General features: G+C 41.3%; 1 protein-coding gene across 2 annotated transcripts in view; it reads right to left on the reverse strand.

The window, feature by feature from the left end:
• Positions 1 to 10,830, reverse strand: part of si:ch211-214p13.8 (B- and T-lymphocyte attenuator) — a 57,428-nt gene extending 46,598 nt beyond the window's left edge. For both annotated transcript variants that reach the window (XM_060826491.1, XM_060826490.1), the window contains exon 1: positions 10,627 to 10,830. In XM_060826491.1, coding sequence (XP_060682474.1) covers positions 10,627 to 10,717 — 91 coding nt within the window. In that variant the 5' untranslated portion in view covers positions 10,718 to 10,830. The remainder of the gene's footprint in view (positions 1 to 10,626) is intronic.
• Positions 10,831 to 19,672: the final 8,842 nt, after the last annotated feature.

Consider the following 19,672-nt stretch of genomic DNA (forward strand, 5'->3'; position numbering starts at 1 on the left):
CTCAAGTGAACTTTAACAATTGGTGTCATGCTGGCCCAGATAATGCATTTAAGATGTGAACTTCCCTGTGCGAGTCTATCTGTGCCACAATGGTCAGACTGGTTCTAATCTAAGAAATGGATTTACAGAATCTTACATGAACTATAAAGTGTTGGATTGACCTGCCCCGCACCATATGCAATGGAACCAAGCCTGACACTTTCCTATATCTAGTGTCCTTCTCTTCACTAAAACTCAGTTTGCGAGATATTCATTTGGCAGCAAGACTTACTGAGGCAGAGCATGATATCAGCTTAACTGCTTCTTCCTCAAGCTAGGGCAAACAGAATTGGTGTTGCAGTGCGGTCCTGAGGAAACATATCCCATCTTTCAGACTAGCGGTCCCAGCTTGTGTGGTGGACTCTAGGTTTGATCTGATCAACCTTTAGAAGGAGATAGATTGTGCTCCAGTTAAATAGATTAAGAGAACCAGGTGCCAAAATTTTAAGTTGTCTGAAGCTAGATCCAGGTTTGATGTCAGGAGTTGGTTACAGGATGCCATCCTGATTCACCAAGGGTCTTCGAGAGAGAGAGAGAGAGAGAGAGAGAGAGAGAGATAGAGACAGAGACAAAAACAGGGAAGGAGGAGAGCTGCATCTTTTCACACCTGAGACAGAATGCACCTCCGTAGGCTCTTTAGGCATTTCAGGGTTAGATTAATTTCCATTGCTGAAGAGGGTAAGAATTGCCAGGCGATAAAAAAAAGAGGTAATACGAGGAAACTCTTTGTTGTATGCAGCAAGCAGTTACAACCTAGAATGTAGTGCCTGGTGAGGTGGTGAAAGTAGATTCGATTGGAGTGAATTAGGTAATTATCTGAAGAGAAAAAGGTTCCAGGTTGCGGGGAAAAGACAACGGAGTGAGACTAGGGGAGTTGCTCTTATAGACCACTGTATTGACACTGTGGGCTCCCTTTTGTGCACTGGCCATTCTATGGTTTTTGATTTCTTTTTCCTCTGGTTTTAGCCTCTTCCAGAATATCATGTGATCTTTGGTAGTTTGATCTGTGTTTTTGTTAGAAAAGTGTTAGAAGTATGTGAGACATGTTAGATTACCTGCAGGGTGGTTTCCGGTTTTATGCATGTGATAGAGTCATAGAGATTTACAGCACAGGCAAAGGCCCTTTGGCCCATTGTGAATGCACCAGTCAAAAACCAACCACCAACTATACTGATCACATTATCCAGCATTTGGCCTATACCTTTGAATGTCTTGGCATTGCAAGTGCACATCTAAGTACTAATAGAGTCATAGTCTATGACTCCTACAGCATGGAAACAGTCTCTTAGGTCCAACCAGTCGATGCTGAACATAATCCCAAACTAAACTTGTCCCACCTGCCTTCTCCTGGCCCAAATCCCTCCAAACCTTTCCTATTCATGTACTTGTCCAAATGTCTTTTAAACATTGTAGCTGTGCCCTTCTTGAACATTATGAGATCATCTTCCACCCTCAGAGACAGTGAGTTCCAAATATGTTTATATCTATGGTGAAATATCCCAGAGTACTATTTAAAGAGATGATAATTCTTATGGATTCATCTGAACAGAAGGAGAGTTGACTCATTGGTTCTGCGCCAGTTCTTTGAAAGAGGTAGCCAAAGAATACCTGCATTTTTTTCTCCTTCAAGCATTTCTCAAATTCCCTTTTGAAGGGGATCAATTGGATGTGTGCCTTCTCCAGCTCGAGGGCACATTCAATATCCAGTCCTTCTGTCGCAGAAAAAAAGTTTCTGGTTCTTTTGCGAAACACTTGAAGTCATGATTTTAAGGCATATATATAATTATTATGAACAGCAATATTTTTTGTGAAATGGTTGGTGAAAATTGTCATTATCTGCTTCATTACTATGAAAGTTAATAAATGCCTTTGGATACCTCTTGTTTTGTTGAATCAGTTATAATGTGTGTTTGGCTGCATGGCCAGCATGTTACAGATAGTGAGGGATTCTGCCTGTTATGATGTAAGATATGTACATTAATAATCTCAAAAATTCATTTGCAAACAGTGGGAACACAGATATGGCTGCTTATGTGCACAAATCTTCAAAGGTGACAATACTATTTGGACCATAACTGACCTCTCAGTTAAGGTCATAAATAAGCTGATTAACCTGCTATTGATCTCATTGATCAAATATAAGACCATAAAATATAGGAGCAGAATTAGAGCTTCCAGCTTATCAAGTCTACTCTGCCATTTGATCATGGCTGATATGTTTCTCAACCCCATTCTGTTGGCTTCTCTCCATAATCTTTGATCCCCTTACCAATCAAGAACCTATCTAATTCTGTCTTAAGTATACTCAATGACATGATCTCACAGCCTTCTGCAGCAATGAGATCCACAGCTTCACCATCCACCTCTGGCTGAAGAAATTCCTCCTCATTTCAGTTCTAAAGGGTCATCTCTTCACTCTGAAGTTGTGCCTCTTGCCCTACTCTCCTCATGTCCACTCTATCCAGGCCTCTCAGTAATCTGTAATTTCAATGAGATCCTCCTCCTCATCCTTTTAAACTCCACAGTCCTCAAGCTCTCCTCATACAACAAGCCCTTCATCCCGGAGATAATTCCTACAAACCTCCTTTTGTATCCATCCTTGGATACAGGGCTCAAAACTGCTCACAATATTCCAAATGCCTTCAGACCAGAGCTTTATAGAGCCTCAGCAGTACGTCACTGCTCTTATTTTACAGCAATCTCAAAATGAATGCTAACATTGTATATGCTTTCCAAACTATGATCCATCTGATAGAATCATGACCCATATAATGATGGCCTCCATTTTAGGCTGTGGTTCTGTGAATAGCTCTATTTCTGCTAAGACTGATGGTCAAGTCCCATTCTGATAATGTTCTGATAATGTTCTAAGTTGACACTCCTGCAGTAAAGAGGTATTACTGACTTTCAGATGAAGTCTTAAACCCTGTGTGCCCTGATAGATGGATGTAAGGAGAGCAGGAGAGCTTGCCTTAAGATCGCGATCAATATTTATCACTTTGCCAACATCATACAATAAAAACACAGAGACTTGTTCATTATGACATTATTGTTTGTGGAAGATTGCAATGTGCAAATTAATTAATTTTCTACAAAAAATATTTTTCCCCGTGTATCACAGACAAGGCCAACATCATCTCCTTGACTGTGTGAGTTACTGGTTCATTTCAGGGAGTGGTTAAGAGGCAACTGCTCTGCTGTGACCCTGGAGCCATTTTCCTTCTTCAGAACATCCATAAATCAGACGGGTTTAATGGATACCATTATTGAAACTAGATTTTCAATTAATAAGATTATTAATTGTTACACCAGCAGCTATAGTGGGATTTGAACCCAAAACCCCAAAGTATTAGCCTGGATGTCAGGATTATTAGTCCAGTAACATTATGCAATCATTTCCCACACTACTATGGTGTATTTCTGCATTGTGGTGATTAAGCAGCCTCTCAGGTTCAATATGAATCTTGGTGTCATGTCAAAAAACAAGACCAATATTAAAAATGAGATACGTGAAACCCTAAACTACTGTTCTGAATCTAGAACAAAATTCCATTTCATGCTAATTGAACTTTCAACTTTCAACTCTGCAGCATTATTTTATACTTAATGGATTAATCAGCATTTTAACTGAGCAGGTTTTTAAGAGGGAAGGTTTGCCTGCTGCAATAACTAGAAGATAATAGGTTTGGAAATTCATTTTTACCAGAATAATTCTGTCGATAATATTTCTCAGAAACAACTACTTAAGTGATTTTTTTTGGAATCTTAAACATTGCTATCTTAAACGTTAGAGCAGAAACTTTCCAACATTCACATCAGACTTAGTAAGATAATACCTGCTGTAGCTGAGGCACTGTTTACAAGGAAGTGTTAAATAGCTGATCAAAATAAACAAATCATTGATAACATTGAATGTAGGGACTATAATCTTGACAGTTGTAGTTGCTGTAAAAGTTGACAGCATGGTTGATAGTGCAGAAGACTGCAGAAAGCAGAATTGTCTGCTCAGGTGCAGAGGCTGGTGTAGCTCTCTTTGGAGAGAAATGGGCTAAGGGGAATTCTAACATCTATTTCAAAATCCTGAGATGTGGGTGATCGTGACAAACTGTTCCCACTCATAAAGAATCGAGAATGAGAGGGCACAGACTTGAGGCAGTTTGCAAAAGTAGCAAATGCGAGGTGAGAAAACAACACTGATTATTTCCAGTCTGGAAAATTATTGCCTGGAAATATAATGAAGGCAGAGTCACTTGAGACATTCAAGGGGCATTAAACCATTATTTGAAGGGAAGCAATGTGCTAGGGTATGGTGAATAGGCAGGAGAATGGCACTAACTCATTATGCTCATTTGAAGAGCCGGTACATACACAATATGCTGAGTGGCTTTTTCTGTGTGTAATATTTCTGTTATTCTATGATTCTAAGGTGAGCAGAAGAGTTGCAAATGAAATCCAATCCAGTAAATGGGAGGTATTAGAGTTGTGGAAGATTAACCAGGTGAAAACTGCATAAAATATTTATTTGGTCACGGCAGATGAACTGCTGCTTTCACCACATTAAAGGAAGAATCTAGTCTTAATGGAAAGATTACAGAGGAGAAATACATGGACAAGAGGAAAGACAAGGGCATTGAGAACTGCAAAATTTCAGTTTGGAGGAAAAATTGAATAGTCTTGATATAGTCTTCTTTGGATCAGAGGAGACTGAATGGAGACTTAATTGAAATTTTAAAATGATGAGCGGCCTAATTAGATTGGATATGAAGGACGTTTCCCCCAGCAATGAGTTCAATAACACACAAACATACCAACAACTAAATTCAGAACAGAACGAGACTGATCGAATTGTTGGCTCAACTCCAGTTTCCTGCTCACTTCTGATATCTTTGTTAGTCAAAAATCTGTCTATCTCTGCCTTAGAAGTTTTCAATGTTTCTGCTTCCATTGCTTTCTGGGGAAGGGCATTCCGTGGACTCGCAGCTCCTGTTAAGAGATAACATTCTCTTATACTTTTTGGCTCAGTGTCGGTTGTGTCTTTGGAGAGTTTCTCACTGTGAAGCCTATCTCTCACTGTATTTAACCAAATGCCTCACTAACTACATACTTCACACCCTGTGACTAGCTGTCCTCTAATTCTAGCCTCATCATAGCACATGGCATTCTCAGAACGACTCAGCACTGCAAAGATATCCTACAGTGGACTGGCATTCCTGGTGCAAGCACTATCTTTAAAAGTCTGTTGTGCATTGTCAGCTCCCCCACATGGTTCCTAACATCTTTCCCAGACATGGCAGACAAAGGTAATTTTGTGAGAAGGTCCTGGTCGATCAGATGGCTTAGAGGTAGGACGACTCTTATTTGATTTGATCTATTATTGTTGCATGTCCTGAGATACGGTGAAAAGTACTGTTTTGCTCGCTTTCCAGGCAAAACATACTTAAATAAGTACATCAGGATAATAAAACAGAATGCAGAGTAACTACAGAGAAGATGCAGAGAAATATCAATTATAATATATGAGACGTCCATTCAAAAGTCTGATTACAGCTTCACAGAGTTTTCTATAGCAATCTTCCCAGGAGACTAGGCAGAGGAGACTAGCCCATCTCACCAGACAATGTTATCCTGGTCAAAGGCTGGATCAATACAGTCTCAAGTATCTGAACAATTACCTCAGACTCACTCTGCCTCTGCCACTGTACCTACCAAGGCTCATGGTCTACCACCCTTATTACTGCCTGCTTCATTTTCCCTCACTCGCTGTCACCCACCCCACCAACACCAACACCAACACCAACACCAACACCAACACCACCTGATGGAGGAAAGTGTCCTTGCAGTAGCCAGACAATGATTGCGGCCAGTGCAGCCTGAGAGTGCAGCAGTGAAACGTGGCCAGTGCCCACAGAAGGTGCAGTGAGTGTCCAACATGGAGCTCCTTTGGAGCAAGTGCAACACTGAAATTGGCACAGTAGCTCAGTGGTTAGCATGGGTTCGATTCCAGACTCAGGTGACTGTCTGTGTGGAGTTTGCACATTCTCCCTGTGTCTACATGGGTTTCTTTCAGGTGCTCTGGTTTCCTCCCACAGTCCAAAGAAGTGCAGATTAGGTGAATTGGTCAAGCTTAATTGCCCATAGCATCCAGGAATATGTAGTGATGGGGTCATAGTAGGGTAGGGGAATTGGTCTGGGTGGGATACTCTTCGGAGGGTCAGTGTGGGTTTGTTGGGTCAAAGGGCCTGTTTCCACACTGTAGGGATTCTATGACAATACATTGCTCATTGGATATTCTATGACTGCTCAGCTATCCACACCAAGATTTTCAGCATCTAGTTTATTTGGCATGTTCAATAAGATGGGAAGCTGCATATTAATGAGATGAGACATGTCAATAATCAGGTTACTGAAAATCCCCTTTATAGGCAACTCATTGGTGTCCAGTAAGAAACTCGCTTCAATGCTTAGCACATGTATAAAGGGTGCAGTGAGATGCTCCCCCCGATTGAGATAGGCCACAGTGGACACAAACCTTTTCATAGCACACATCATTGAGGCCTTGGTAAGATTTGTCCCTTCATCTCTGCCTTAAATAAGAATCCTTTATTTTTAACTGTGTCACCAGTTCCAGTCTCTCTCACAAGGGGAAACATTCTCTCAGCATCCATCCTTGTCAACTCCCCATGATCTTATATGTTTCAAGAAGATCATTCTTCTTAAGTCTAAATGATACAGAGCCAACTTGTCCATAAAATAGCATTTTGGGAATCTGGAAAATTCTGTTAACTCCCTGTAAATTAATTATATCATTTCTTAACTAAGGCACCAACATTATACACAGTACTTTAGATGTGGTCTTACTATATGCTCAGAAAAGTATTAAAAACCCTTCCTTTTATATGTCATTTTTCTTGCAGTAGATGACAACATTCATTTGCTGTCTGTGTAGGCTAACATTTTCTGATTCATACCAGAAAGCCCAAGTCCCTCTCTACCATAGAGTTCTGGGATCTCTCTGTTGAAAAGAAATGCTGCTTTTCTATTTGCCCGGCCAAAGTAGGTAGGTTCAATTTGTCCACATTGTAAATCATGATTTAAGCTATCTATATCCCTTTGCAGATTCCTTATGTTTCTTTACAGCTTATTTTCCTCATAATTTTTTTTGTCATCTGCAATTTTAACAACCATACATTTAGTCTCTTCATCTAAGTCATTGATATAGATTGTAAACATTTAAGGCCTCATACTTGCAGCACTCCATTCAGCACATATTGCCAACCTGACAATGACCCATTGATATCTGCACTCTGTTTCCTTTCAGCTAACCAAATATCTATCCTTATCAATGCCTCTATGGGAAGAGTTCCCATCTTCTGTAATAACTTTTGATGTTGCACCTTGCTAAGTGCCTTTTGGAAATTGAAATACACCACATCCACAAAACCCTTCATCCACATTGCTTCTGTCCAAACACAATTCCCCTCTCACAAAGCCCTGTCTGATTGAATTGAAGTTTTCTAGGTGCTACAAACACCTGAACAATCGATCCTAGCATATTTCCTGTGACAGATGTTAAGCTAACTGGTCGATACCTTCCGACTTCCCTTTTTTTTTCTTGATTATCTGATATTCACTATTTTTCAATCGATGGGGACTTTCTAAAATCGAAGGAGTTTTGGAAATTTAACCAAGCAAAACTATGAGTTCATCAGGTGCATCATTTAATACTCTCTGCTGATGTCCCTTAGGAATTGGAGACTTGCCAGGTTTTAATTTTAATGATTCTCTCAAAACCCGTTCCCTGCTGATTTGCAAATATTTTAAGTTCCTCTTTCAAATGTTGGTTCACAATTCTTTCTGGCATGCTAAGTATTTGTTCAGTTTGTTTGAAATTAATGAATTCCCCAGACTCTCTCTGTACAGTCTTAGCTGTTTCTTTATTTACTCTTCTGCCTTGTTTCAAAATAACTGTAGAGGCTCTTACTTTCTGTTTTTATATTTCTAGCTAACTTTCTCAAGTACTCTACTTTTCCCCTTTTTATTCTTCCAGTAATTCTCTTCTGTTTTCTCAATTTTCTGTACAATGCTCTAACTGTTACAATGCTGTAATATTGTATGCTTTTACTTTCAATTTGATGCTATCTTTAATTTCTGTAGTTAACCATGGATGCTGTGTTCTTTACCTAAGTCTTTCTTTCTCACTGGAACATATCTTTGCTGAGTACTGTGAAATATCTCTGCAAAGGTATGTTATTGCATCTCTATTGCCCTATCATAAACCTAATTTCCTAATTTATTTTGGCCAGCTCTGTATCCATATTGGTATGATCACTCTTATTTGATTTTAAAACACTAGTTTTAGCCTCATTCTTAGAATATAAAACTTAGAACATTACAGCGCAGTATATTATGCGCTGAAACTGAACGTGACCTTCAGTCATGTTATGATCACTGTTACTTGGGACACCCTTACCATGAGATAATTGATTAATTCTGTCTTGTTTTACATTACCAGATCTCTAAGCGCCAGGTCTCTGGGTTATTGCTAGAACATGCTGCAGTAGAAACTTCCCTGAAAATTCCATGTCACACAAGCTTGAAGTGATTGGAACTCACTCACAAAAAGGTGGTAAAGGCAGAAAGCATCATTACATTCAAAATAACTACTTGGAAAGGCCTTTGAAATGCCATAATCTACAGGGTCACAGGCCAAGAGCTGGGAGGTGGAATAAGGCTAGATAGCTGGTTTTCAGCTAGTGCAGACTTGTAGAATTAAGTGATCTCCTGTGTTGTATATTTTCTATGTTCTTTCTATGCCTTTTTCTTTCAAAAGGAGGCCATTCAGCCCTCATGCTTGTTAATGACTATTTAATGATATTGTTATGATCTTTATTTAAGGGTAAGGGAAACAAGTGATTGCTATTAATTAAGTAGGGAGTGGTTAATAGATTAAACAAAGCGTGCGATTTGGTGATGGAAAAAAACTCAATTATGCGTAAGAGCACTTCTGAATAAAAAAAACATAAAATTTAAATAAAACAAATCAAAAATAAAGGGAGTGGCTCTTATGGTGCACTGACAGTGTCCCTACCTCTGAGCCAGGAAGCTTGATTTCAAGTCCTACTTATTCCAGAGGTGTGTAAAAACATCTATGACCAGGTTGATGAGAAAATATCTAAAAGTAGGGAACAGGTCTGACACTGGGTATTGGGTAGCAATCAATAAACTACCCTGAAATGGAAAAGGTATTTATGTCTTGGTTTATAATCTATTAACAAAGCCAGCTCTTTTGCTGGATCGATCAGTTCTGATCTCATTTACGTTTGCCTTCCCTGTATAATTTTATGTTTTCATATTAAGTACCAATCCACATCCTCTTAAAATTAGGTTGCGATTGCCTCCATTCCAATTGTCCACTTTATGATACTTTTCTTCCATCTGTGCCTTTAGTCTTGAGTGAGAACCCTCAGATTGATTGAATGAGCTGAGTTTTTTTTCCTGATAACCAGTCTGAGATGATTGATTCCAGTGAAGGATTTGATTTGCAATCAATGCTTTGAGGAGTGTATAGAGGGGATTCACTGAGATGGCTGTATGGATTTCACATGCGTGGACAGATTAGAGAAGCAGTAATTGTTTTCCTTGTTGCAGAGAATGCCAAGGGGAGACTTAATGTTCAAAATTACAGAGGGGATTGATAGAATAAATAACGAGAAACTGTTTCCACTAGCAGGGTGGACATTTAATAGAGAATGCAGATTTAACTTGAAAAACTGACAGGAAGCAAGTAGGAGGATGTTTTATGTTGCCATTTATGTTGTGGAATGTATTGTCTGAAAGTTGGGAGAAGTAGATTCAACAGCAAAGTTCAAAAGGGAGTTGGGCACAGACTTGAAAAAGAAAGGTTCATGGGCTATGAGGGAAGACCATGTGGACTTCGACTGACTGGATAGCTCGCTCAAAGAGCCAGCACAGACCCAATGGGCTGAATCACATTGTTCCGAGCTCTGTTGAAAGCCTACAGCTTCTGAAGACCTGCTTTCTGTTTATTTGATAAAGAGTTTTTTAGTAGTCTTCTCCTAGATTAGAATTACTCTATACTGAATCCTTTCATCTTCTACCATAAAACAGTCATTAAAAATTATAATAATCTAAAATGATATTGAGCACAATCTACTGAAGAATGAATACAGTGTATAAGATACATTGTTGATACACTTAAATTGTGAACAGCATTTATTTGCAAATAATCTCCAACTAGTGTTAACAATATACCAACTGTCTGTCTAACAAACACATGGATAATTGAACTATCTGTGACATTAACCATTCTCAAAATATTAAGCGCACATTAAAATTTAACACATTCCTGTTTTAACTGTGATCAGAGCTGAAAAATGTGTTGCTGGAAAAGCGCAGCAGGTCAGGCAGCATTCAAGGAGCAGGAGATTCGACGTTTTGGGCATAAGCCCTTCTTCAGGATCAGTTCAGGTTGTGATTGATGGAGCATGTTTCAGTAGAAAAAGTTCCTTACTAAACTACCCGATAATGTGTAGTACCACGCCGTACAGCAATTCATGTCTCTCTTACCTTCTGGATATACGGCAACATAAAGAAAGGCAGCTAGGACCAAAAACATTTGAGTTCTTGTACACCGCGTCATTCTCCACTGAGTAGTCATTTACCCATCAGAACAAGTGACTTGGACAGGGTAAAGAATCACGCTCGGCTCTCAATGTTTATCATAAAGTGTTCAAGGAATACAAATGACATCCTGTGAAAGCAGTCCTGACCTTGTGTCTGTCACAATTCTAACATCATGTGAGTGAGCCGCCTGGCAACTATTCTACCGAACCAGAAGTGATGTAACTCTGTGGTTAGCTATGTGAACAGATGTGCTTCAGATTTTACTGATAACATTACAATTAAACTCAGAGCGTTCATTCTGGTTAGGATTTATTTGTTCATGAGCTGGCAAACTCTTCATCTATTTCTTGCTGACTTTTATCTCCAAAATTATACTTTATTCAAAAAATTGATGTTGGATATGACCCCATTCAAAGCTGACATTACATGAGGTGCCAAAACACATTTGTTCTTTTCAATGTTGTATGTTACACATTACATTTACAAATACCGTCAATATTTATAATTTTTATTATGGGCAAACATACAGCCTGAGGTATTTTACTCACTTTTCAAAACCCTCTGTGCACAAGGCCTTTCTAAGAGACCTTTCCCAATGTGCCAATGCATTGGCTGCCCCAAGCTTCAAGTGAGTCCATCAGCATTCCTGTTGGAATGCGCAAAGCTGCAACCCTTGGTTGTGGACAAATCTTTGCGCTGGAAAATCAGTACGTTTCAAACAGACCAAAAATAGTCTTCCAGCAAGCTGATAACTCTCCAGCCCAGTTGATGTTGTTCTATGTGTGTTGTGTGGGAACAGCCCACAGAATGCAGAGTCCTGAACTGCTGAGCTGATCAGAATAAAACATGACAGAAACTGTGGCATTTCACAAAAGCGCATTCCAGAAGGAAATAGGCAATAGTCTCATCTCCAGCACAGTCCCCTTCAGAGGGTGAATGGAGATATCTTATATCTCTCTAGCCTTTGATCCCTTGTCTAAAACAAATTGATTGACCTGGGATTTTAAATTATTAATTGACCAACTAAGCGTGAAGATGTGTTTCCTTACATCTCTCCAGTAATGTCCTGGCTCCAGTTTTAAATTTATGTCCTCTTATTTTCCAATTCTCCGCCAACACAAGGGTTTTTTTTATTTTCTGCATCTACCCTATTAATTCCTTTCCAAATATTAAGCACCTTAATCAAATCTGCCCTTAGCCTTCTATATTCCAGGGAATTACAAACTTTATAGAGTTTCTCCTCATAGTCTGAAGCCCAAAACCCTGATCGCATTCTCTGTAAGGTGTTAAGACCATGAGATATATGAGCAGAATTAGGCCATTCGGCCATTTTGTCTGTTTCACTAATTGATTGTGCCTGATACGTTTCTCTGTCCCATTCCCCTGTTGTTTCCCCTTAACCCTTGATGTCCTTGCAAATTCCCTGTCTATCTCTGTCTTAAATACACTCAATGACCTGATCTCCACAGCATTCTGCAGCAGTGAGTTCCACAGATTAACCACCATCTGCCTGAAGAAATTCATCCTCATCTCTATCTAAAGGGTCATCCTTTCACTCTGAAACTGTGCTCTCAGATCTTAGTCTTCTCCGGGACCACTTTATCCAGCCTCCCAGTATTCTAGAAGTGGAAAGTTTGCCCCTCAACTTTCTAAACTTCATCAAGTATACAGCCAGAGTCCTCAACTGCTCCTCATATGAAAAACTCTTCTTCCCCAGCATCATTTTCTTAACTCTCATGTGGAGCCCCCCATCGAAGGCTAGCACATCCTTCATTAGTTGCAGGGCCCAAAACGGCTCACAATATTCCAAATGCAGTCTAACCGGTGCTTCAAAGAACCTAGTGGTATTATCGCCAATGTGGAATGAAATGGGAAAAGGACTGTTTGAAATTCAAGGATTATGTGCAGCATTTTTTACATGGGAATTATTGACAATCATTTGAGTTGTGTTTACATTGCTGCTTTGTTCAAGCAGTAGGGGAGTCTGTTTGTAGACAGATCAGCACCAGGGGCTGTGTCCAATGTTATTACTGGACAAGCCTGTTCACAGGTAACAGCTGGCTTGATCAATCATATTTTGATTCGTTTTGGTTTTAACAAAATGGTCTCCAGCTGAAGCTTATGTAACAATGCTGTGGATTTTGCTTTAACAATAAAATAGAAGTTTATCATCAAACAAATGAAGATAGATTGAATTAAACCTAACTATCTACTGATAATACAGTTTCACAGATTTGTAGTAGTTACTCCCCATGGTCTTACACCTTGGTAGGTTGGGTCACATTGATGTCAACTTTTTGACTGGATCTACAGATAGCTTCTTCATGGAGCTACACTCAATCTAAAAGGTACTGAGGTTCAAGTAATCTCTTCAGGGTTGGATCCCAACATTTCTGGTCTGGGACTAAGACTAACTCTTCTCACCAAGGCACCCTAGTTTACTACATATCCTTCCCTTCTCAGGAGCACTGGTCTTTACAGCCATCCTCACACAAGAACTTAACAATGCTACTCAGAACTCCAAATGAAACTGTAAGCAAATGACTCCCTCTCTAAGCTAAGTGTGTTTCCCTTAAGCATAAAAAGAAACAATTTCCAGAAGTCTCTCACAAACATTGAGGCCATGTTATTTACCTTGCCAGGTCAGAAAATCCATTCACTCTAAAGTCAGACCTCAAAATCTATTTTCAAATAAATCACCACGACTGCAGAAATACTTATAAGTTCTTCAAACACACAAAATGGATAATAACTCAAAAGTCAGAAACCCAATCATTTGCATCATTAAAAAAAGGTTCAACTGGCAACAAGTAGCTGATTGGTTGGTGGGGTTATGACCAGTTGTGGACGACAAAGGCCATTCTCTTATCTATCAACATCTGGTCATTTTATGCTCCTCTGTATTACTTACTGTACCACCAATCTTTGTGTCAATGGCAAGGTGCTCCCATGCACTCACTGCCCTTGCCTTTGTAGTGTAGGACACTGTTGCATTGCTGACTTCTAGTCCATGAAGATGATTTTTCTGAATTCATTCTCCCATTATTAAGTATTATAATAGACACAGTGGATGTAGCCCTGTGGTTTAATAGCTGCATCCATATTCCCAATACATAATCTCATCTCGTAAAGCTCTGTGATGGGAGCATAGGAGTAAATAGTGGTAAATGTTTAAAACTCTGAAGCATATTTTTGTCATCTGTAGATTTGACTGTTCCAGTTGACACTTGGCTAGTCTCTCATATTTTACCCTCTATTAACTAATTCAAATCTCTGCTACCTATTTCCCTTACTTATGTTCCCTATCACTATGTGCACTCTGAACTCAATTGGCATGTGATCAAACAACACCTTGATGTTAAAATTGTCATCTTTGTTTTCAAATTGCTCCCTTACCTCACTACACCCTATCTCTTTCACCTCCCCTACCCTCACAATCCTTGGAGATCTCTGCACTTGTCAGATTCTGGCCTCTTTTTTTTTCTCCCCTTATTTAAACGCGGGCTCCGAGTTTTAGGCCTCAGTTTCTCGGAAGACTTCGCGACGGCTGGTGGGTAAGTTTGGTCGCTTATTTATGAGTTAAAAATTTAAAGTTTTCCTTCAAAAAAGCGGTAGCAGACCCGGAAGGCGCGCTAGGTTACCTGGGTAAGGTTTTTTTTTTCTCCCCTTATTTAAACGCGTAGGCGAGTCACCCGAGGCACTACACGAGTAGTGCCTCCCACCCTTCCACCTCCTCTAACCTAATAATAAGACCAATTGTGACTAGCGGGTAAGTGCTGCATTTTCCTTGTTTGTTTCTTTAGATTTAGTTGGTTTTTGTTGTTTTTTTTAAGGAAAGCTTACTTTTAGAGGGATGGCAGTGCAGAGAGGGCAATGTTCCTCTTGCAACATGTATGAGGTGAGGGAAGCCATTAGCGTCCCTGCTGAGTACACTTGCAAGAAGTGCACCCATCTCCAGCTCCTCCAAACCCGTGTTAGGGAACTGGAGCTGGAGTTGGATGAACTGCGGATCATTCGGGAGGCAGAGGAGGTCATAGATCGGAGCTTTAGGCAAGTAGTTACTCCGAAAGTTCAAGATAGATGGGTGACAGTGAGGGGGAGTGGGAGGAGGAAGCCAGTGCAGGGACCCCCTGCGGTCATTCCCCTCAAGAACAAGTATACCGTTTTGGATACTTGTGGGGGGGATGACTTACCAGGGGCAAGCAACGAGGTTCAGGCCTCTGGCACGGAGCCTGGCCCCGTTGCTCAGAAGGGTAGGGTGGAGAAAGGTAGAGCAATAGTTCTTGGGGACTCGATAGTGAGGGGTACAGACAGACGGTTTTGTGGGGGAGACAGGGACTCACGTTTGGTATGTTGCCTCCCAGGTGCAAGGGTACGTGATGTCGCTGATCGTGTTTTCCGGGTCCTTAAGGGGGAGGGGGAGCAGCCCCAGATCGTGGTCCACGTTGGCACCAACGATATAGGTAGGAAGAAGGGTGAGGATGTCAGACAGGCTTTCAGGGAGCTAGGTTGGAAGCTCAGAGTTAGAACAAACAGAGTTGTAGTCTCTGGTTTGTTACCCGTGCCACGTGATAGAGAGTCGAGGAATAGGGAGAGAGAGCAGTTAAATGCGTGGCTACAGGGATGGTGCAGGAGGGAGGGATTCCGGTTTCTGGACAACTGGGGTCCTTTCTGGGGAAGGTGGGACCTCTATAAAAAGGATGGGCTACACCTGAACCTGAGGGGCACCAGTATCCTTGGGGGGAGGTTTGCTAGTGCTCTTTGGGAGGGTTTAAACTAACTCCGCGGGGGCATGGGAACCAGGACTGTAGCTTTAGGGTACAGGACCTTGAGTGTAGGGAGGTTAGGAATAATGCAGCGATCTCTAAGGAGGGTGCCTGTAACCAGAAAGGTGGATTGAAGTGTGTATACTTCAATGCCAGAAGTATAAGGAATAAGGTAGGTGAACTTGCAGCGTGGGTTGGTACCTGGGACTTCGATGTTGTGGCCATTACAGAGACGTGGGTAGAACAGGGACAAGAATGGCTGTTGCACGTTCCAGGGTTCAAATGTTTTAGTAGGATCAGACATGGGGGTAAAAAAGGGGGAGGCGTGGCATTACTTGTCAAAGACAGTATCACAGCAGTGGAATGGACGATGGAAGAGGACTTGTCATCTGAGGTAGTTTGGGCTGAGGTTAGAAATAGGAAAGGTGAGGTCACCCTGTTAGGTGTTTTCTACAGGCCTCCTAATAGTCCTAGAGAAGTAGAGGATAATATTGCGAGGATGATTCAGGAAAAGAGTGAAGGTAGCAGGGTGGTTGTTATGGGGGACTTTAACTTCCCAGATATTGACTGGGAGAGCTATAGCTCGAGTTCATTAGATGGGTCGGTGTTTGTACAATGTGTGCAGGAGGGTTTCCTGACACAATATGTCGACAGGCCAACAAGAGGGGAGGCTACATTGGATTTGGTTCTAGGTAATGAACCAGGCCAGGTGTTAGACTTGGAGGTAGGTGAGCACTTCGGGGACAGTGACCACAACTCGGTGACTTTTACTTTAGTGATGGAGAGGGATAATCGTGCGCCGCAGGGCAAGAGCTATAGCTGGGGGCAGGGAAATTATGATGCTGTGAGGCATGACTTAGGATGTGTGGATTGGAAAAACAGGCTTCAAGAGAAGAACACTAATGAGATGTGGGGATTGTTCAAGGAGCAGCTACTGCGTGTCCTCGATAGGTATGTACCAGTCAGACATGGTGTAAAGGGCCTTGTGAGGCAGCCGTGGTTTAGTAAGGAATTGGAGTCCCTTGTGAAAGGGAAGAAGGCGGCATATGTAAAGATGAGGCGTGAAGGTTCAGTAGGGGCGATTGAGAGTTATAAGGTAGCCAGGAAGGAGCTAAAGAGGGAGCTAAGAGAAGCGAGAAGGGGACATGAAAAGTCTTTAGCTGGTAGGATTAGGGAAAACCCAAAGGCTTTCTATAGGTATGTCAGGAATAAAAGGATGACTAGGGTAGGTATCGGTCCAGTCAAGGATAATAGTGGGAAGTTGTGTGTGGAGGCGGAGGAGATTGGAGAGACATTAAATCAGTACTTTTCATCAGTATTCACTCAGGAACAGGACACTGTTGCTGATGTGAATATGGAATCACAAATAATTAGAATGGATGCCCTGGAAATATGAAGGGAAGAGGTTTTGGGAATATTGGAAAGGATGAATATAGATAAGTCTCCTGGGCCTGATGGCATTTACCCCAGGATCCTATGGGAAGCTAGGGAGGAGATAGCAGAGCCATTGGCCTGGATTTTTATGTCGTCATTGTCAACGGGAATAGTACCAGAGGACTGGAGGATAGCGAATGTGGTCCCATTGTTCAAGAAAGGGAGTAGGGATAGCCCTAGTAACTATAGGCCAGTGAGTCTGACTTCAGTGGTGGGCAAAGTCTTAGAGAGAATGGTAAGGGATAAGATTTATGAACATCTGGGTAGGAATAACGTGATCAGGGATAGCCAGCATGGTTTTGTGAAGGGCAGGTTGTGCCTCACAAACCTTATTGAGTTCTTTGAGAAGGTGACTAAGGAAGTGGATGAGGGTAAAGCAGTAGATGTTGTGTATATGGATTTTAGTAAGGCGTTCGATAAGGTTCCCCATGGTAGGCTAATGCTAAAACTTCGGAGGTATGGCATTGAGGATACATTAGAGGTTTGGATTAGGAATTGGCTGGCTGGAAGGAGACAGAGGGTAGTAGTTGATGGATTATGTTCATCTTGGAGCGCAGTTACTAGCGGTGTACCACAAGGATCTGTTTTGGGACCATTGCTTTTTGTTATCTTTATAAATGATCTAGAGGAAGGACTTGAAAGCTGGGTAAGCAAGTTTGCGGATGACACAAAAGTCGGTGGAGTTGTGGATAGTGAGGAAGTGGTAGGTTACAGCGGGATATAGATAAGTTGCAGAGCTGGGCGGAAATGTGGCAAATGGAATTCAATGTAGCTAAGTGCAAAGTCGTTCACTTTGGTAGGAATAACAAGATGATGGATTACTGGGCTAATGGTAGGCTACTTGGTAGTGTGGATGAGCAGAGGGATCTTGGTGTCCATGTACACAGATCTCTGAAAGTTGCCACCCAGGTAAATAGTGCTGTGAGGAAGGCATATGGTGTACTGGGCTTTATTGGCAGAGGAATTGAGTTCCGGAGTCCTGAGGTCATGTTGCAGTTGTATAAGACTCTGGTGAGGCCTCATCTGGAGTATTGTGTGCAGTTTTGGTCGCCATACTATAGGAAGGATGTGGAAGCTTTAGAACGAGTGCAGAGGAGGTTTACCAGGATGTTGCCTGGAATGGTAGGAAAATCTTATGAGCAAAGGCTGAGGCACTTGGGGCTGTTCTCATTGGAGAAGAGAAGGTTTAGGGGAGATCTGATAGAAGTGTATAAGATGATTAGGGGTTTAGATAGGGTAGATACTAAGAACCTTTTACCGCTAATGGAGTCAGGTGTTACTAGGGGACATAGCTTTAAATTAAGGGGTGGTAGGTATAGGACAGATGTTAGGGGTAGATTCTTCACACAGCGGGTTGTGAGTTCATGGAATGCCCTGCCCGTATCAGTGGTGAACTCTCCTTCTTTATGGTCATTTAAGCGGGCATTGGATAGGCATTTGGAAGTTATTGGGCTAGTATAGGTTAGGTAGGATTCGGTCGGCGCAACATCGAGGGCCGAAGGGCCTGTACTGCGCTGTATCCTTCTATGTTCTATGTTCTATCCCTAATTTTAATTGCTTTACAGTTGATAGCCATATCATCAACTGCCTGGACCCTAAACCCCTTCTCCTCTGTACCTCTAAGACCCTCATTCTTTGACAAAGCTTAAGGACAAAATTTCTAATGTTATTAGATTAGATTCCCTACAATATGGAAACAGGCCCTTCAGCCCAACAAGTCCACACTGACCATCCAAAGAGTCACCCACCCAGACCCATTCCCCAACCCTATATTTACCCCTGACTAATGCACCTAACAATTTGGGTAACTTAGCATGGCCGACTCACCTGACCTGCACATCTTTGACTTGTGGGAGGAAACCCATGTAGACACAGGGAGAATGTGCAAACTCCACACAGACAGTCACCTGAGGCAGGAATTGAACCTGGATCCCTGGTGCTCTGAGGCAGCAGTGCTAACCACTGAGCCACTCAAATCAGCGCCATCATCGTTTGGCTTTATAATCCTCCTGTGAAGCACCCTGAGCTATTTCCTGATATTAAAGTTGTTTTTTAAACATGAAATATTATTGTTGTTATGTGTCGATGTGTTCTTAGCCCAGGCTGCACTTGCAATGCCATTAAAACCTTACTTCTGTTAAGATTCTTGAGCACCTCTATCTGATCAAAAACGATAAACTGGTAAAACAATTTTGAGATGTAAACATTTTTACACACAGCATGGATCAAAGTGAAAACCACAATAAAGTGCAATAGTTTGCAAAAGGACACAATGATTTTTAAGAGCTGCGATGATATGAAAAATGGGCCTATATTGTGTATGAACCATTTGTCAGGTTGCGATCTCAGCAGCACATCTGTCAAATTACAGGCACAGGGCAGTTACTGAGGTGCACATCACATCCATTCAAAAGAAGCCATGCTTTCTGTTTACAGTATACCTCCTACACATTTTCCACTAACCCATAGCTAACAGTAGGGAAAGTTATACACAATGTTCACCTGTTACCACACCTTTAACATTTAAATCACACATTGTAAACTTGCTGTGGAACACCCCACTTTCCTCAGAACACCTACGCACATGTTTGTGGAGGCAAGTCACTCACTCAGACACACGCACAAACAAATATTGATACAAGCAAATAAACACACTGAGACACAACCACCGTCACATCACACATCATGGGCATTTATAATGTCCTTGTCCATCTTCAAACTTTAATAACTGTGCAAACTAATGTCACAAATTTTAATTTAAGCAAGAGAATATAATTCATAATGCTGTT

Source organism: Hemiscyllium ocellatum, chromosome 6 (genome assembly GCF_020745735.1).
Source record: "Hemiscyllium ocellatum isolate sHemOce1 chromosome 6, sHemOce1.pat.X.cur, whole genome shotgun sequence".
Classification (NCBI taxonomy): domain Eukaryota; kingdom Metazoa; phylum Chordata; class Chondrichthyes; order Orectolobiformes; family Hemiscylliidae; genus Hemiscyllium; species Hemiscyllium ocellatum.